At 36.9% G+C, this 21,046-nt stretch overlaps 1 pseudogene and 2 gene segments (V, D, J or C); 1 reads left to right on the forward strand and 2 right to left on the reverse strand.

The window, feature by feature from the left end:
- Positions 1-642, reverse strand: LOC107521097. The segment is given in 2 exon segments: positions 1-359; positions 534-642. Coding segments are annotated over 2 exon segments (414 nt in total).
- A 4,411-nt stretch (positions 643-5,053) lies between these two features.
- LOC107521113 lies at positions 5,054-6,555 on the reverse strand. The segment is given in 2 exon segments: positions 5,054-6,187; positions 6,370-6,555. Coding segments are annotated over 2 exon segments (540 nt in total).
- A 6,156-nt stretch (positions 6,556-12,711) lies between these two features.
- Positions 12,712-13,728, forward strand: LOC107521092 (annotated as a pseudogene).
- Positions 13,729-21,046: the final 7,318 nt, after the last annotated feature.

A 21,046-nucleotide genomic window follows, 5' to 3' on the forward strand; every position in this document is an offset into this window, starting at 1 on the left:
TCAAAGAAGGGGGCGCTGCTCCACTCGCAGGTTTGCGCACAGCTTGCAGGTGCCTGGGAAGCACTGTGGACTCGCTGCACAGAAGTAGACAGCTGAGTCTCCAGGCTGGGTGGCTTCGATGCGCAGGGAGAGCTTTTTTTCCGCCTTCTTCAGTGTAACAGTGAATCTTCCATCTTTTGTTTCGTCCTTATTTGAAAAAATATCTATAATGAGCTCAGGACCTTTTCCAGCTTCTTGCTTATACCAAGGGAAGTAGTTTGAGGCACTGTCTGAATAAGTACAGGTGATAATAGAGACGTTTCCCTCTTGAACACTCAGGGTAGAAGGATGCTGATCCACTTTCTCTCCTCGGATGACCCCTATGCAGAAAGAAAAAGTCAGAGAAAGATGAAAGCGTGCCAGATTATTACTGTCCAGAATATACTTTTCCTCTTCTATAGCAACTAGAAGGAAACTGAATAAAGCCAGTCTCTTCCTTGGCTTCTTAAGAATATCCACTAATATACGCTGTTTCTCGTAAACCCTCAACTCACAGTCCAGTTGCAGCCACAAGAACACAAATAAAGCTCTAATGGATGTCCTCAGCATTCTGCCTAATTTAGTTCAATTATAGACTTGCAATCTCCAGTCAATTGAGTTACTTCTGTTACCAGGCTATCCCTTCTTTTCTCTAACAAACATGGGGTTTCTCACACTCTCTGCCCAGCCAATAGGAAAAACGCTCTGCTTCTGCCACAGCTGACTCATTCAGAATCCACATATTCTGCATTAACAGCAAAGCACTGCCACCCCGTGGTCATATCCATAACTAATGAATTTGTTAGTTGAATATTCTCTTATCCTGTGCCTACAAGGATCTCAGACACGAAAAGGCAGCATAAGTCAAACAAATAAAATCTTAGATCAGAGATTAAGTTAGATGTTGAGATCACGATTTCTGTCTCTATCTTCCACTGAGTTATGGTTTACACCTTGGAAAGAGGCAGATTCTGTTCCTATTTATTCAATAGTAGACTAGGTCTCTCTTTTTTTAACATTTTATGTTTCCCCCCTCCCCCCCACACCCTCCTCCCCACTTCCACTGATAACCATTATTCCATTGTCCATGACCATGAGTCTTTGTTTCTTTGTCCTGTTCATTTGTTACTTTTAGGTTTATATCCCACATATAAGTGATATCATGCAATTATCAACATTTTCTGTCTGGCTTATTTTGCTTAGTATGATTATTTCAAGGTCCATCCATATTGTTGCAAATGGCAGTATTTCATCTCTTTTTATGGCTGAGTAATATATGTACCACAGCTTTTTTAGAGACATTGCTGAATCACATGGTAGATCAATTGTTAGATTTTTGAGGAACCTCCATACTGTTTTCCATAGTGGCTATACCTATTTGCCTTCCCACTAGCAGTGTATAAGGGTTCCATTTTCTGAGCACCCTTTCCAACATTTGTTATTACTTGTCCTGTTGATTATAACTACTCTAACAGGTGTGAAATAGTATTTCATTGTGGTTTTCATTTACATTTCCCTAATAGCTAGCAATGTTGAGCATCATTTTCACATTCTTATTGACCATTTGTATGTGTTCTAGGGAGAAGTGTCTGTTCAGGTCCTTGGCCCATTTTCTGATTGGGCATTTTTTATTGTTGTTGTTGTTGTTGTTGTTGTTGAGTCGTATGAGTTCTTTGTATATTTTGGATATTACACCCTTATTGGAGGCATTGCTTGCAAATCTCTTTTCTGTTTGGATGGTTGTCTCTTTAACTTGTTGATGCTTTCTTTTGCTGAGCACAAACTTTTTAGTTTGATGTAGTCTAATTCATTTCTTTTTGCTTTTACTTCCCTTGCCTTTGAGACCACATTCATAACATCCTCTTTAAGTCCAAGATCTTTGAATATCGTTCCTATGTTTTCTTCTACACATTTTATTGTTTCAGGTCTTATATTCAGGTCCTTAATCCATTTTGAGTTAATTTTGGTGTGTGGGATAGATAACAGTCTAGTCTTGTTCTTTTGCAGGTGGCTTTCCAGTTTTTTCAGCACCATTTATTGAAGAGGCTTTCCTTTCTCCACTATATGTTTTTGTCTTTTTTATCAAAAATTATTTGCCCATATAAATATGGATTTACTTCTGGACTCTCAATTCTGTTCCACTGGTCAGTGTTAGACTAGGTCTCTTATACAAAGAAAATGTAAAATATTTCAACCAAAATGTACATCCATTAATAGTTATGGAGAAATACTCCTTCTAAAAGAAACTTGTAAGAGAGTTGTTGATTCAATATTTTAAATACCTATTATTTCAGACTCTGCTCCTCTAGGAATGTTTTGCCCGTGACCTTTTATTCCCAGAAAACTGACAGTACCTACCAAGAGTCAGAATGTGCAAACTTCCTTCGGTAGAGATGACTGTGACAAGAGGTAAAGGATTGAATCTTAATGATAAAGAAGCAGGAATGGAAATTTCCATGAGACAGGAATCAGTCTGACCCATAATTGAGTTGATTTGCAAGGAGAAATCCGGTGTGCTTTAAGAAATCTATTGCTATTGCTATGTGTAGCATATACAACAGAGTATTGAAAGATTAGGAATAGTCAGAAAATACCAAGCTGCAGATTCAGAAAAAGTACCTACATGTAAATTTGTTCTACATGTCCTAAATGCAGTGACTGACTCACATCCTTAGTGGAATTGCCTCTGAGGTATAAGCTAACTCACCTGGCATGGTTTCTGCTGCCTTTGCTGGTGCTGGCTCAGGTCCTGACTCTATCATTTTATTCCCAGACTCTGCTACAATGTTCTTTTCCATTGACATGATCAAATATCTCAGACCTATAAATTTCTAGAATTATTTCCCTCTGTCGAAAACTCTTTTTTATCTCCTTTAATAACTTTGTATTTTCCAATTAACTCTGTAAGAAAAACAATCTAGGGAAAGCTGAATATTGCCTATGTCTGCTAGGGAAATAGTACAAATAAGAACTGACCCTAAAAAATTGATCATGAGAAATAGTCCCTGGCAAACCAAGACTACCTCATTTCCAGATGTGAAAGCTCCTTTCCTGTGATTTGTACTCAATAATCTTCATGAGTTAGGGAAATAAGCATAATCCCTCATCCTTGTTTCATACCCTTAAGAATTTAAGGATTCTTCAGCTATGATGAAGAATCACAAATCAACATATAAGGATCAACGTGTAAATATAAATGTTTTTTACATACGTAAAACTTTTCCATTCTAAAGATTGTCTTCTATTCTCTCTTTCATCATTCATAAGATAGAACTCACAAATTTTACATTGAACTAATTTCCGTCATCTTAGAAACCAGACACTCCAGATCAGCACTTGCCTTTTTGAGTTAGAGATCCAGAATGGAATGTGACAATTTAACTATGCTCTGTACAGCAGAGTGTTCCACATATTAAGTCTAACACAGGTATAGTGATGCCCTGGACAAAATTTGCAGCCCCATGACTATTTCATCGGATATTGCTTGACTCATCATCAAAGTGTTAGTGTTAACCTGGAGAGGCTTCTTCTAGTACCTTCATGAACTGCCAGTGGCTTGTAGACAATGTTCCCCCTAGGCTCCAGATTCCAGTAATCATTTCTTTACAACAATGTGTTAGTGGTGTTCTCTATTCATACACTACCTTTCAGAAATGTCCCACTGGGATAATGAACATATTTGCAATTTCTAGAAAAACCCTTAGAAATACATCAGGGTGTTGGTGATGGCACTATCCCTTTTGGCTTACTCTTACAAGAAAGTGCGTGATGGACTTGGTTTGCCAGTAATGGCAATGGCTTGGCCTATCTTCTTTCCTGCCCAAAGGGTCAAACATTTACACCAGTTAGAATGCTTCATTCCAGCGGTGGAACTGTTAGCCCACAGCTTTCACAAACTCAAAATGCAAAGGTCGAAGTGAAGGGGCTTGCATTAACCAGCTCTCTTTGCTCAGCAGGATGGTCCTGCAGGAAGAAAGCAGAGAAAAGAATCCTAAAGAGGGATTAATCAGATACCGTTTCTTTCTACTCCCAGCTCAGTTGCTATCTTATTATTTCATACTGACATCTTGGATTTAGCTTCTGTTTTGTAAAATGAAATTTGACTAAAAAGTTTCTAAGGGCTCTTCTAGCTCTAAAATTCTTTTTTACAATTTAACAAAGTAAAGATTTATTGAGGACTGGTTGTGTACAATATAGAGTGGTGTGAGACTGGGGAGAAAATGCCCTGCATCGTGGAACACCAAGACCATTTTCACAGCCTCATGCAGTCAGGTATGTCTACGGTAACCCCCAACCAACGCTGGGCCTCCTTCGGTGACAGAGATGGGGTCCTCAGAATAAGTTCCTGTCTGGGTTTTCATTTCTCCTACAGGATCAGTGATGGATCAAGAATAACCTAAGTCCCTAGGAAAATGGAATGGAATAGGACTTCCCCACTGAGTGTAAAGATCATCACAGGCAGTGCAATGGGGGTAGACTCTATGGCTGAACCCTGGGGAAACAGAACGTTTCTTTCTGGAAATTCATTTCTTACATGTATATCTGTAACCTATCATATCTCTCTTGTTAGAAGTAAATTGAGCAACTTGTAGAACCTGGAGGAGGTGCATGAGGTTAGTCACACGCAGAGGAAAAAACTGCTTTCTCAAACAGCCTGATTGCTTTCTGGCTTCTAGCTCCCTCCTCCCAAGATCAACTCCAGTGTCAAAAACTCACAGCCAGGCTGACTACTATAATTTTTGGGATCCAGTACAAAATGAAAATTTGGGACAGGAAAAAGTGATGTTATATAAAAAAATATAAAGCTCTCTTTTAAAAATATTTTCTTACCTAGGAAACACCATGGGATTTATAATGATACATAAGAAATGAAATAAAATTACAATTTGCAGAAAATATTTTGGGGTTGTAATTTTAACAATTCAATATCTAAAAATACTTTATTAGTGTGGAATCCTGACAATGATAAGATTTTTTGGCTTGCTTTTCTGCAAATGAATTTAGTAGTTTTTTTTATATTTATACTTTCTGTATCACATTTCAATCAATATTTGAAAGCAATCTCAGTTGCTATTGTTAATAAAAACTTGCAAACAGAATTTTTGGTAATTTATTTGAGACAGTTATTTCTGTTAATGGAACTGATACTAGGTAGAGCTCTTAAGAATATTTTCTGTGGCATGACAACATTAGCAAAAATAGCTGATAAATGAATTTAAAATATAAATTCTAGTAAATCTAGAGCTGATGTCTCTAGTGGAACAGTTTTTCTATAAAAGATTTTACTCTTCATAGCAATCAGTTTCATGTAAGTCAGATTTAATTTTAAACATAAATTTATACAGCGACATTTTAATGTTTTTCTCTGACATTTTCTGTAATGGCAGAAGACTTCCAGGAAACTAAAAGTGGTTTCATGACATATATAATAATTCAGAATCCTTGTTTATGCATCCTATCACTATCTTTTTAATTACAAAGAAAATTATTTTTTAACTATTTTCTGTGTTAATAATGAGTTTGCTGTACATTCAAATGACTTTTTTTATTAAAGCTATTATCTTTCTATTTAATTTTTATTTCTCAGTCAATGAATATTTGCTTTCCAATGTTGCAGCAATTTTCAAAACAAAAATCTCTAAACTTTTTGAGCATTCTAATAACTCTATGATATGCTGTATTGCAGTGTTCATATATATTTTTATTGTGTAATTACTTATAAACAAGGTTTATTGCTACCCCCCTGTGGGGCTCTACAGGACTCAAAATTACCCCAAGCTTACTGTACAAAGGAGACTGTGGGAGCAACATGCCTGCCAGGTGGGAGGGGGGGCGCTGCAGGCCCAGCTGCAGTTTGGGTACAGGCTGCAGATCGCCTGGGAGCACTGTGCCTCCACTGCACAGAAGTAGGTGGCTGAGTCCTCCAGTTGGGAGGCCGTGATGAGCAGGGTACTGTACCGTTCCTTAGAATTCAATGTGCAGCTTAACCTTTCATTTCTCTTTGTCCCTGAAGTCAGGAAGAACAGACTGATGAGGCTGCCTCCAGGATTCTGTTGGAACCACTGTATAGATGTCACAGTGGTAGGAAAATTGCACCTCAGAGTACAGTTGGTCCCCTCCTGAAGGCTCAGGGATGAAGGACTCTGCTCCACCTCCAGTCCTCTCACACCTGCTTGGGAAAAGTAAAACAAACACAAATGACGTCTCTGCGGACTGATGATGCAGTTCTAAAACTGTGTAATATCCCAAGGAGCACCCAAGCAGGACTGTCTAGGAGCTATCCCTTCCCTCCCCCCAACAGTAACCTGTTAAACACTCCCCAATTCCCCAACTGAAACGCCCCCAACTCACAGCAAACCTGGACCCACAGAAGCCCCAGCAGAGCTCCCCGGTGTTTCTCCATGACTCCTTGCCCAGTTGCGGTGGTGCCTTTGCCCCTGCTCAGGAGGAGGTAAGGTCCTGAACCAGGCAATTGTTGTCTTTCAGGCATTAGGTATCACTGACTCACTGAGCACCAATCACATCTGAGCCCTGTCATTCACTTAACAGGAAACTCCACCACAGTGGCTCAGTCAGATGGCACAGTCATGTCTCCAAAATAGTGGCGTCAACAGTGCAAGAGTGTAACGAATATATATGAAGGAATAGGTTTTTTTTTTTTAAACCCTTTATGTAAAAGGAGTTTGGACAATATGTGTGAAGAAAAATAGGTGTTTCTAGAAGAATCAATGTATCAAGGGCTATCTATATAGACCTTCAAGAATCCTAGGAAAAGGGACACCATTCGCCAAATTAGATGGTTTGACAAAGAATTTGAGAATTCAGTTTTCTGAAAATTCTGATAATGAAAAGTTGTCTGACGGGGTGCATTGTGTATTTCAGAAGTAATATATTTTCCTGAAATCAGGAAAGCTCTGGAAGCAAGTCAAACAGCCACCATCAGCATAGAAAATGAGTCCACCAAAATTTAATCGTAAATATTAGAAATGTATATAATGTCCACTCTGACTTACTGTACACCTCTCTGCTCCAACTCATGGACACCCTGTTGACTCACACAGATGATTCCGATGCAACCACACGTTGCTGATCAAATTAAATATTGTCCTCTTCCTCTCCTTGTATTTGCGTTCCTTATGTTTTCTTTCATTTTCTCTTTAATCTAGTCCCTTCTACTTTCAAGATGATATATAAAAAGTTGGGATATGTGATCTAGTGGGTTACTTTCAAAGTCTGCGGGTTTGGGAAATTTTAGTCATAACAATTAAAAAAATCGAAAACAGCTTAGGTAGGTGTTCTCTGTTGAGCCTCCAGGCTCACAATGAACGCTAATGCCCCGTCCCCAGTGCTTCTGCTCAGAACCATCCTCACGAGAATTCATAGCATAAGGGCTCTCACTTTCTAAAGATCACATAGAAGGGCAGACCTGAAAACCTGACACAAACTTTACACCAACAATGTTACCCTTCTCTTCACTGTTGCTTTTATTATTTGGTTCACAGCTCACTGGTTCCTGTCTTAACTGTTCTCTTTAGACTAACAGAACCGGTCATTTGTTATTAGTCAGACAGTGCCCTCTAGTGGGCAGAAACCATCAAGAAAGCCTATTCCACACCAACTAACTCAGCCGTCACGCTACCCCAGCTTCATTCAGTCCACGTTTCCTGCTAGTCGGAACACAAAATAACTGCCCAAACTGAATGGGGATTACAAATGAACCGAATCGCACTTTCTCAATGTCATTTCATGAGCATAAATATCTTAGAATTATTTGATAAATCTCAACTTGTGCTATTTACCTGAATTCTTTACCCCAGTTCAAAAGTAATCCACTAACATCTTTTGAAGTTTTAGTGTAAATGGGGTAATCTAATAGATCTTAAGAATATATAAAAGAGGATAGCATACAAATGCACGGTCTACCAGAAAAGGAAAATATTCTTCAACTATCAGACAGTCAAAGAATAGGACCTGAAGAAACTAAAAGCTACATGATTCCAATGGAAGAAAAACTACATATATTTGTGGTGGGTTGAACAAAATTTTATGGAGACGGTGTCATTTTTGCCTTTCCCCCTTTACTGGTGAGGAGAATACACAATATGGATAAAACTTTATAAGGGATTCTGACTTTTTATTCATTTTTAAGAATAAGAGGAATGCTTAACATATGAATTATTAAAAATAATAAAATATTACATATAGACTAAAATCTTCTTTGAGTATCATTTCCAAGTTCTCACTCTTCCATCACATATTACATGTATCCTTTCTAAATCTTGATTAATTTGAAGGTGATGCTCCCAGATGCTCTATCATAAATGTGAATCAACAGAAAATATATAGCATTTCATTTATTCTTTATTATAACACAAATCTACATATTGTGTCTACCTTTCTGCAACTTGTTTTATAAACTCAATAATAAATCTCATAAATTGTATCATATGAATACACATGTCCTACTGAAGCTTTATATCCCACATTGCAGAGACTCTACCTTTTATACAGTCCCTCCCCCTTGATGACAGCTAAAATGTTGTTTCTTTTATCTATGAAATATAACACTACAATAATCCTTTTGAGCATTGATCTTTATTCACATGACATCATGTTTCTCTAGGAGCAGACACTAGAAAGGAGTTAAGGAACGAGCCTTGAGGCCAGTAGGTGAAATTCACTCTGGGCACTGAGAAGATCAGCAACAAAGGCTCTGAGGAAGAAGGGTGAGAATTTATGTTTTGATCCTTGTGTGAAGTGGTTTTCTATTTCATTATTCTTCTTAAAGTGCATCAGAACTATAATTTATCAGTTACTTTGATAAACTTTCTCTGAAATTACTGTCCTAATATATTGCTAATGTGTACTTTCCTTCAACTGTCACTGAGGTCATTGTAAAGATGGTAATTCAGAGTGGAGGAACTACACATAAGAAGAAGAAACAGACTACAGAAAGGGGAAAACCACGTAGATCACACACATACACACACACACACACACACACACACACAGATACTGATCTAAGAACAGAAAGACACTACATTTTCTAAATCAGCAGAGAAAAAGGAAAAATTTATCAATGAAGCAGAAGGCAGTCCAGAAAAAGAAGGAAAAGAAGAGCATGTAGAGCAAAACCGAATATTTAGAAATGAAGCCAAATATATTCATAATCAAAACATATATATCAAAGATTTTTTTGATTAGATCGAAATATAAACCTTGCTACATATTGCTTAAGAGACAAACCTTAGAGAAAACAACCAAAAATTGTGAACATAGGAAAGGATTCTTTCTTTTATACTTTCCTCACCTGATAAACGCAACAGATACAAAACACAGATATCCCAAAAGAAAGTCAATTCTGCTAAAGAGACAGTCAACGGGAAGTCCAACCCCAAACGAGTGAGTACATTAACTCCTACCTACCTGAGATAAGAAAAAAGAGCATAGAAAGGGGCTGATTCAGATAGAAAAAAAGACAAGAAGGGGAAAAAATACTGGCAGAGATGAAAATCCAAGAAGAAATTAAGAGTTACAGAAAAAGATGAAACTAAAATTAAGAAAATTAAAAAAAATAAAAATGAATAAATTAAATTAAATTAAATTAAAAATAAAATAAAATAAAAAATTCTGTGCTTTGATTTAGAAGTGATAAAAAGAAAAAGCCAAGTGCTTATAAAAGCTTTTATATTTTTATCAGTAGTCTGTCAACCATTGTTCTTCTATAATTTGGAATCATTTCTCAACTATTTATAAAGTCACATTTCTAAATCCACAAAAGCACATTAAGAGGAAGTGAAAAACTTCATCATCAAAATGGTCTATAATTACCCACAAGTAATTAGTGGAAAATTGAAACAAGGGAGGTTTTAACTATCTGTTTATAAACATTGTTTTTATTTATAAGGAGGGTCAATTTTAAAATCCTAATACATGAACTATATCACAAAAAGAAATGTGGAGTTATACCTATACAGAAAAAGTATTTTCAACATTTTAACAACTTACCTTTTTTTCTATCCATGTTTTACTACTTCATCTCCTAAATAAAAGTGTTCCTTTGTCTTTGATACCCATAGGTATCGTGCATTTGGAGGTCTAAGTATCCTAACAAATCTATGCATGTGATACAAAGATTAGAAATTTGTATGAAAGGTATTTGATCTTAAATAATAAAATCCACCACAATGGGTCAAACAATCAGAGATACTCAGCTGCCAGGCCCCTTGTGCTCAGAGTTTGTCCCCACTCCTCCTGCGGTTTCTGTCCCTGGGTCACTCAGAGCACAGTAGTACATAGCCGAATCTGATGCTTGGACTGAGGCTTTATCCAAGTGGAAGGAATTTGCTTATTGGTGGTATGTGGCTTCAAACCCTTTCTTTCTTCCCTTCTCATTGGCCCTTTGGGCTTTCAGAAGGAGCTGAAGACCTTCTCCGGGATATTGAACATACCAGAAAAGAGCAGAGTACCCTGAGGCTCAATAAGTACAGCTCACATTCAGGGACACCCCTTCTGACAGGGTCACTGGACCTCACATCTGGGACACTGAGCCTATATGGGTTTCTCCTGAGGAAAAAAAAATAAGAGAAATCTGTGTCACCTTGGGCGTAAAGTTCTTCAATAAAATTATGGTTAATGATTTTGCTGACTTCAAAGAAAAAAGAATCCATATTTTAAGTAATCCATGTTACTTACCAAGCACTAAGAGGACCACAGTTGCTAAGCCTGGAGTATTGTCTAAACAATGTTCCTGATTCTTAACATGAAGAAATATGGAAGTCACAGTGAAATCTTAAATAGAACCCTGAGTTTCAGATAGGAAAGGTGTTCCTGTTAGGAAGCTGCACCCCCTGGTGAATGGGGACTGCAATGGGAGGTGTGTTCCTTAGGCTCCTCCCACAGTAACCTGGGGGTTATCATCTCTGAGTTTTTTTTGGAAGACACATGTCAATCTTCACGTGGACCTTGGAAATCTGAAGTACAGTCATCATAACTTTAGGTCTATTTTGTTCTTAGTCCAATTCCTGACATGAAACTTCTTTAACGATACACAGCATTTCTATTTCTGAGAAAATGATTTGTGCATTTTAACATATTCTTTTATAATCTTAAATTCACATTGTGGGCCAGCCCACAATCTCCCTGTACGTCAGAAAAGACCTTTGCATTGAAATGAGAGGATGTCTAAGAAGGAGAGTTAATATTGAATGGTTCTGTGTTTTTCAGCACTTATAACAGTGACAGACACTTTTTATGTGCTTACTAATATTTGTTTATATAGCAAAAGTAATAAACAACCTTTATTGAGGAATCATTACTAACTTCTATCATTTGTAGCAATGCTATCTTTTTAAATAAAAATTCTATAAGAGAAAAGTCACACTATCTTAAGAATAGACAAATATTCCTGGAAATATGACTCTGAGACAGAAAAAAAACATCATAATTGAAGTTACTGAATTCCTATAGAGTCAACTGAGATCACTATCTTATTATCCCACTATTTTACTGACTCTGAGGTGGGCTGGTAGCCTGCATGAATCAGGCAATGAGTACTACCCTATACTCCTAGTAGAGAGCTAGCTTCAAGGATGGTTTCCACTGTTGTCTATCTGCAACATTTCGTTCTCAAAGCTTAAGCAAATAATTTTTCCCAGCAGGGTAGGGAACCCCAAGGACGGGGATCTGCATCATAGGCCTAGAGCATAAACTAGGACTCTCTTTTCCCAGCTTTCAATTTGTTAAACATACAAGCTGATACTCATATCACAATTGATACCAGACTCAATAAGCGAGTGATCTACAATTACAGATCCTCGGATCTCACCACTAATTTCATGAATAATATTTTCCAGGATTGAAATCCACTATCATATAATTTTAAAGCCACTCTCCCAACCTAGGTGCTTTTGTTGCAGCCTGTTTACAAAACACCAGTCAACTTTGTTGACACCAGTTTACAAGATCTCATTCATGATAACTGTCTTAGACCTACATGGTCTTCAGATACTAGGGAGAAAACTTTGATATGAGCATGGGAAAATTTTTTTATGACTATAAATCTTTAAAGCTAATCTTTTTCTATAAAGTGCCAGCAGCAACAGCAGGCACTTCTTCTTATGTTTATTTCTCTATAAAAAAAAAAAAGCAATACAAAAAACTCTGAGGATTATCAAGATAAATTTCTGTAAGGGCCTGTAAACATTTACCTCTAGACATGTGTAAAGAAGCTTAGCTCAGTGCAATTCCTGGAGCTCTTTCTTCACAAATTCAGATCAAGGGGCTTCATGAGGTCAGAGGCATTGTGTAAATAGTTTCCCAGATGTGGACCTAAGTGGGAAGGAAATTCAGGCTTGAGTACTCTTTGGGTTCACATATTCCTTCTCCTTCTTTTCCAATTTCCAAATCACAATAGTTTTGACACCTCGGCTCTATTCAAAAAGTTTAGAATACACACCAGACTTTGGTCATTAAGTTAGCAAACCTTTGAATTTATATTTGCCCCATTATATCAACTGAGACCCTATCTGAACAATAGTAAGCTTCTATATTCCGTATGCTCAGTTTTGAAGACAATATATTCTAGGTGAACCCATATGCTTCCATTGCACAGCTGATCATAACATCACCGTTTACAATAAAACTTTGTTTGTTCTTTTTCAGGGCACCTTGGAGGCGGTCAGCTGCTTCAGGATGAAGCTGAACATCTCTTTCCTAGCCACTGACTGCCAGAAGCTTTTTGAAGTGTATGATGAACGAAAACTTTGTATCTTTTATGAGAAGTGTATGGCAACAGAAGTTGCTGCTGATGCTCTGGGTGAAGAATGGAAGGATTGTGTGATTCATATCAGTGGTGGAAACAATAAACAAGGTTTCCCCATGATGCAGAGTGTCTTGACCCATGGCTGTGTCTGCCTGCGACTAAGGGGCATTCCTGTTATAGACCGAGGAGGACTGGAGAAAGAAAGCATAAATCTGTTCATGGTTGCATTGTGGATGCCAATCTGAGTGTTCTCAACTTGGTCATTGTGAAAAAAGGAGAGAAAGATATTCCTGGTCTCACTGACACGAGTGCGCCTTGTCGCCTGGGGCTCAAAAGAGGTAGCAAATCTACAAATTTTCAATCTTTCTGAAGAAGATGATGTCTGCCAATATGTTATGAGAAAGCCCCTAAACAAAGAAGGTAAGAAACCTAGAAACCAAAGCACTCAGGATTCAACATCATTACTCCATGCATCCTACAACATAAATGTCAGCATATTGCCCTGAAGAAAAAGCATACTAATAAAAATAAGCCTATGGCCTTGCTAACCTAAACAAGCCTGACCCCGTCTGATCTTGGAAGCTAAGCAGGGTCGGGCCTGGTGAGTACAATGATGGGAGACCACCTAGGAAGACCAGATGCTGTAGGTGTAAAAAATAAAAAACATGAAGAATTGTAAGCTGATGAGGTCTTTGCAATCTGTGAGGTCAACCAAGGCTTGCCTTGCCTAAAAAATTAAAAATAAATTAAAAATAAAATAAAATAATAAGAAAGAGGATGTGGAATATGCTAAACTTTTGGCCAAGAGAATGAAGGAGGCCAAAGAGAAATGCCAGGAACAGATTGCCAAGAGATGTAGACTTTTCTCTGGGAGAGCTTCTACCTCTAAGTCTGAGTCCAGTCAAAAATGAGATATTGTAAGAGTAACAAATAAATAAGACTAGACACACACACACACACACACACACACACACACACAAAACCCACCTTTCTCTGTTTGTGCATAATACAAGTAAAGTCATCTCTAGGGATATATTACTCAACAACATGACAAACAATAAAAACCCAATATCTATCACAACCTGTCTCTTGATTGAGTAGCCAAAGCTTATCATCCTTTCCTCAGCTATATTGGTCCAAGCATCTTTAGATATTGCACCAAAATCTCCATTATATCTGATGGTACCACATACAATGCAACCTCTCCTGCTCTTTAAGCTATAGACTATAACTCTCTAAAACACCCAACATTTTCTACCAACTGGAAGGCATATATACCATATTATTGATTTCTCCTTCTATTATTCCATTTTAATCTGTATCCCATTCAAAGGAATCTCATGATTATACTTCTGTCATTCAACAAATGTCCATGTCCAGAACACATTTTGGACACTCTCATACCAAATTCTGCATTATTAAGTTTTATAACGTCTTATATTAAAAGTTTAAAGGGTCAATACCAGACTGGTTATGCAAGGAGTCTTGCATAATTATTGCAATCCCTTAGCAAAATAACTTAAGTAGCTGAACTTGGGGATTTCTCTTGGACATATCAATTGACTAGAAATTACATTTGATCTTAGTCAATATGTCTTTAACATAGTTCACAGCTTCTGAACCAATGAAGACAATGAGGTTTCTTTACTGACTAATTTTTAATACCCTCTAATGTATCTCCTGCATCCCTAGTTAAATGAACAGCAAATGCGTGAATTATTTTTGAGCAGACCATCATGATAAACATGGCTTTCTGACTCAAGTCTTTATGCAAGCACTTCTTTGAGACTATAAAGGTAAATCCATGGAAAAGTTCGATGATTCCATTGTAGTTGCAGAAAATTTGGCCCCCGATTTTATAAAGAATAACTGGGAATGATCGATTTGTTTGATCCATGAGGACAAGATGTATTGAAGCCAAGATAACTGGCTCAGAAAGCCAAATGATCTGCAATGAATACTTGCTAAAATCCTCCAGAGACAATACATCACGGTAGGGACCTACTGGCTGCACTAATAAACAAATTCTGGTGGGGCAACTTTTATCGGGTCGGAGACAGTGTAACCAGATCATGTCTTTTGTAGAATGAATGAAATCCCATAAAAACTGCAAAGGTGCAATATGAACTGGAATATTGTCCCAAGGACACATTAGAGTTTCTCCAAAAGGATTATACAAAATTGCATTTTCTCTGTGGATCATGACATAAACTCAGAATAGTATTTTATTTTCCACATGTGTTGAAGCACTTCCTGTCAGAAAAGCAAACACTCATGAGAGTAAACAAATAAACCTGATTTTGTGTTTCCTACCTGAATCACTTCAATTTATCTCTGTGTGGGGGAACAATTTTCTTGGGGACAGTTATGCCAAGTTTTGCCCTCATTCAGAAACTTCACTATTCTTACCATTCCTCTATCAACTGAAAAAGTGGAAAGAACAAATGGAGTATTGAAACTTCCATGAATTATGTAGCAGACACTCTTGAAACTCCTACGGCCTAATGCATTGTTAACCTTAGCTCTCATGGCACTGTTCCTACTCCTCTCAAAGTCATATATTGTCTCACTATAAACTGAACACTGATAGGCCCAGGTAACTCACAATGACCCAAACCATATATTTCAATCTTTTAAAAACTAAACTAAATAAGATCAATCCATGGTAGTCAGTCTTTTCATCACAGACACAGGTTGAGTCCCTAAACTTTCATTTCTTCATGCTTTACATTACCTTAACCTAGATGACTTGGTGCCCTGAAAAAATTTGAAATAAAGACTGCCTCAGAGCTCATGGAAATGGCCTTATTAGGGTCTACTTATTACCATTTCAGCCGCTTACCAACTGCTATTATACCACACAGCCCTAATTGACAACCATTTAAAGGTTACTGTGACTAGAGATCTTAAACTGAGGCTCTCCAGAGAATCATTGGAAGCAGACAGTCCACAGAAGATGAGTGCCAACCAAAGGTCCTTGAAACAAACATGTAATTAAATAAAAGAAGGTAGCTCCATCCAAGACTATGAGAATTCTCCTAGATGTATGGATTCACTGATTGTCATAATCTCCTCTGTATTATTTTGTTTTTCAAGTTTTTCATTTTTAGTGATAGTTTCCCACTTTCATAGCAGAAAGTTACATATTTCTGATTTACCCAACTTTGTTCTCTTATTCATAAAATGACTTGCTAAGGTATTGGCTTTACTTGAAGCAACACCCAGCTACAGTTCAGCTCTACAAACTCATTGCTAGTGCAACACGGGGAAAGGTTTATGGGGTATGCTATGTAATGTTAGCTCCTGAGAAAGCCATATAATGACCATGCCCAAATTAGTAAGGCTGAAGTGAATTTTGATCAATAAAACTTGCCTTAAAATGTGAAAAAATTTAGAATAGAGATGGTACTATGCCGTAGGCCACAGACCTCAAGCTGTTTGACACAGTTGCAGCGGGAGTAATCTGTGCTTGTTGCTTTCCTCTGTATTGTCTATATTGAAAATTTATGCATTACTTTTGATTAATGTTCCACCCTTGGGAGAGGATGGAGATGTTAGGGGGAAAGGCAACTTTTCCGAGAATGGGGCACAAAGAAATATGAGTAATAAGGAATTACTCAAACAACTTGATCAAAGGAGAAAGCAAGATTTACTTTCTGAGTGGGCCATTATGTCAGTGCTTACGTGGAAAGCCACTGTTAGACCCACAAAGGCCAGCGGGGGAAACCGTGGTAGCTGAAATAATGATTTTTACTAGAAATTATTGTTTGACTATCGCTATAGGAACATAGGCCTTTGTTTATAGGAACATTACAATCTAAACAAGCTTTCTGCCTCTTTAACCCTGCTTGCATACCCAACCTGTGAGTTGACAAGTATTGAATAGAAGAAAAATAGACTTTGTGTTTAGACAGAATGAAGAATGGGATTTTGGGCTTTACCCTGCACGTGTACATTTTCAGGGAGATAAAAAAATAAAACTGCCTTGCATCAAGGCTCGCTGCCTGTCGTTTTTTCTTCGCCGACTCCACGTATCCTTCAGCCTTGGAATTGGCTGGAGCTGGTCTCCGGCAGTACTAGACTTATAGAAAGAAAAAGTATTAACCTGATTATGTGAGTTGGTCCAATACTCCACTGAAACTTTCCATTATCAATTGCCATAGTGTTTTTTTTTTCGTGTGTGAATGTGACTATGAATCAAATATCCAATAAAATTCAAATACTCGAAATGATAAATTATTCTACTAAAATGGCTTAAAAGTTCAAAACATCAACTATAAAAAAATCCTAAGAGTGGAAATCAAGGTTGTGACAAGTGGCTTGTGCTTCCTGACACCAAGATTAAGTATTGTTTGATTTCATTTTTATGACATTCTTTAAAAGACAAAACCATAAAAAGCAAATCAAGATTTATAGGAGTTAGTGATGGGGGGAGTATGTAAATACAAAATGATAGCACGAGAGTTTTGGGGAGCAACTAAACTCTATCATGTTGTTGACAGTTACATGGTCTATACGAGGTGTTAGAATTCAAAATTACAGATATAACCATACAGAAAAATAATCAATTTTTCTATATGGCTTTTTAAAATTAAAATTTAAAACACTGAGAAAATAAAGAAATTGATGTGGTTTCTATTTTCATGGCTGGACTCTGCCTAATATGTACATTATTTTCTCAACTTCAAAAGAAATGCACCAGCCATGTCAACTGTGATAGGCAAAATAATGGCTAAACAAAAAATCAGGTCCTAATCCCTGGAATCTGTGAATGTTGTCTTGTATGGAAACACACACATAGAGAAAAAAATACCTTTGAAGAAATGATTAACTAAGAATTCTGAGATGGGAAAATAGTTTTGGATTATATGGGCCTAAATGCAACCATAAATGTACTTTTCAAAGGGAGGCAGAGGGAGATTCCATGACAGAAAAAGAGAAGCCAGTGACGTTGTTGAGGCAGGGATTGGAGTGATGTGTCCACAAGTCAAGAAATGTCGGCACCCACTACAGCTGGAAGAGTCAAGAAACAAATGATTTCCCAGAGCCTCTGGATCAGGTGCAGCCCTCCTGACAACTTGATTTTAATTCGATGGAAATAATTTCAACTTCTGGCATTTAGAACCATGACAGAAAAAAATTCTTTTGTGTGTATGTGTTTTAGTATACATATAGAAAGAAAATATTTTTTATTAAATTTATTGGGGTGACATTGGTTAATGCAATTATATAGGTTTTGACTCTACAATTCAATAATACATCATGTGTAGTATATTGATATGTGTGTTCACAATCCAAAGTAAATCTTCTGTCACCATATATTTGACCACCTTTACCCTTATCTACTGCCTACCTCCCCGTTTCCATTTAGTAATCATTAAACTGTTGTCTGTGTCTATGAGTTTTTGTTTATTTGTCTTGTTCGTTTGTTGTTTTCAGGTTTACATCTCACATATGAGTGAAATCATATGGTTCTCAACTTTTTCTGTCTGAATTATTTTGCTTAGCATGATAATCTTATGATTCACCCATATTGTCACAAATGGCAGTATTTGTCTTTTTAATAGCTGAGTAATATTCCTTTATATATATGTACCACTTCTTTATCCAATCATTCATGGAAAGACACTTCGGTTGCTGCCATGTCTTGGCCACCGTGAATAATGCCGCAGTGAACACTGATTGTATATATTACGGATAAAACTTTCTGTTGTTTTAAGCCCCCATGTTTGTGGTAAATTGTCCAGAAATGGTAGGAAACAAATCTATAAACTGCAGTGAAGTTTTAAAGCTTGAACATGTCTGAATCTGAGCTAACTGAATACTGACTTGCACATTCTAGCTAGAGCACTTTTTTTTTCCACTGCATAGGTTCTCACCCTAGTATGATAAATCGTTAAGCCCAAAGTAATCGCACCCTTTTTCTTTTCTAATTTGTTTTGAGAAGAATAAATCAATAAAATATAAGCCACGCTTTCCACTCACTCTATTATCTGTCTTAGAGGAGGCTTCTATCATCAGGAGCTAGTGGTTACAGTTGAGGAAAATAAGAAAAGCCACTGAGATGTTGGAGACAATACTGACCTTTCCTCTTCAGATATTTTCAATCTTATTTAACCTCATGATTTTCCTTATAAAAACAAAACACATAGCTAATAACACACAACCATATCTCAGCCAAGAGGGATCACCTCACCATACCAATTGCCAATATAGCCACCCTTAGGAAGAATATAAGACATCTTAAAACAGCCAATCTTTGACCAGAGGTGAAAATATGAGGGAATCAATAATTACACAAATTTGTTCTTTAAATTGCTTTATCTACAACACTAGAAGAATTACTTTTTTTAAATGAAACTTGTGGAAATAATGTTTAATTTAATCAAAGCATGAAACTGAGGCAGGGAAATTTGCAACAAGCTATCTCTAAAATAAACATTAATCCAAATGCTTTTTGTAATCCACTAATAAGATTTGAGAAGGTATATGATAAAAAATTTTTCCACACTGGCACCTTTCAAACTGCTGCCCCAGCACTGGATCTCAGAACATTGGAGCTCCCCAATCTCAGGACCCCCAGACCCAGATTGGACTAAATTAAACCACCAGCTTTCTTGGTTCTCCTGTTTGCAGACTGCATACCACGTGACTGCTAACATCTATATTGTGTAAACCAATTCTTATAATAAATTTCCTTTTATGTAAAACAAAAAATTTTCCACATAACCCATAAAGAAAATTTTCTATCATAAATGTAGCAATGAATATTAAACATCTAGGAATACATTTAATTATTTCAAAACAGCAAAGTTTAACTGAGAAAGACTAAGATAAAGAGAACACACATACTGTGTTCTTTTATTTTAAATTAGTTCCAGGTACACTGTACCTTAGTTAGACAACTATACAGTTAGTAAAATGATCCCCCGAATTGCTCCTCTCTCCTGACCCTCCCCTTAGCTAATGTATTAATGCTAATTGCATTCCTCATGCTGTGCTTCTCATCTCCATGACCATCCGTCAGCTACTAATTTGTACTTCTTTAACCCTTCACCCTATTCTCCCAGCCCCTCAAACCCCCTCCCCTCTGTCCATCACCAAATTGTCCACCATATTTGTGAGTCTGTTTTTGATTAGTTTGTTTTTGTACTTTTTATTCATTTAATTCCACATATAAGTGAAATCATATAGTGTTTGTCTTTATCTGACTTAAATACCATCTAGGTTCATCACAGCAATATCTTCTTCCATTCCCTTTGTTTTCATATATAGGAGTCTTGTTTTCTTATCTTTTTAGCCACTCCATCTTTTGGTTGGTGCACTTAATTATTTTCCTTTTAAGGTACCCATTGATAGGAATGTAGTTGTTACCATTCTTTATTTCTATTTTTGATACATGTTTTTCCTTTTTAAAGAAATCACTCCAACATTTCCTATAATTCTGGCTTGAAGGTGATAAATTCCTTTGGTTTATATATGTCTGGGAAGCTCTTTATCTGTCCTTCAACTCTAAGTGATAGTTTTGCTGGATAAATTATTCTTGGATGTAGATTTTGGGTCTTCATTCTTTTAAATATTTTTTGCCAAGACCTTCTGTCCTGCATAGTCTCTCTTGAGATTTCAGCTGCCGGTCGTATGGGTATTCCCTTATATGTAATTATTTGTTTTTCTCTTGCTGCTTTAAAATTTTTTTCTTTGTATTTAACCTTTGGCATTTTAACTATGATGTGTTTTGGTGTGGGCCTCTTTGGATCCCCGATTTTTGGAATTCTCTGAGCTTCCAGAGAGTTTATGTCCATTTCCTTCACCAGGTTAGGAAAGTTTTCCATCATTATTTCTTCAAACAACTGTTCGACATCTTGATTTTCTTCACTTACACTGATCTGATGAATATTTGGAGCCTTAATAGTGTCCCATACCCTCCTAAAATCATGTTTATAGTCTTGGCTTCTTTTTTCTTGCCATTCTGTTTGAGCATCACAATTTCTGTCCTCTAGATAGGGCATGAGATCTTCTTCTTTACTCACTTTGTTTATTCTTTTGTTTATTTTATTTAATATACTTCTCATCTCAGATAACATATTCTCCATTTCGGACTGGTTTCCTTTTATAATTTCCACTTCCATTTCTATGCTGTATATCTCTTTGTTGGAGTTCTCTGCATTTCCCAAAAGTTCACTGAACATCTTTATAACCAGTGTTTTGAACTCTGCATCTGTTACATTACTTGACTTCATTATATCTGGATCTCTGTTCTGTCCT

The sequence above is a fragment of the Rousettus aegyptiacus genome, unplaced genomic scaffold (assembly GCF_014176215.1).
Source record: "Rousettus aegyptiacus isolate mRouAeg1 unplaced genomic scaffold, mRouAeg1.p scaffold_m13_p_3, whole genome shotgun sequence".
Taxonomy (NCBI): domain Eukaryota; kingdom Metazoa; phylum Chordata; class Mammalia; order Chiroptera; family Pteropodidae; genus Rousettus; species Rousettus aegyptiacus.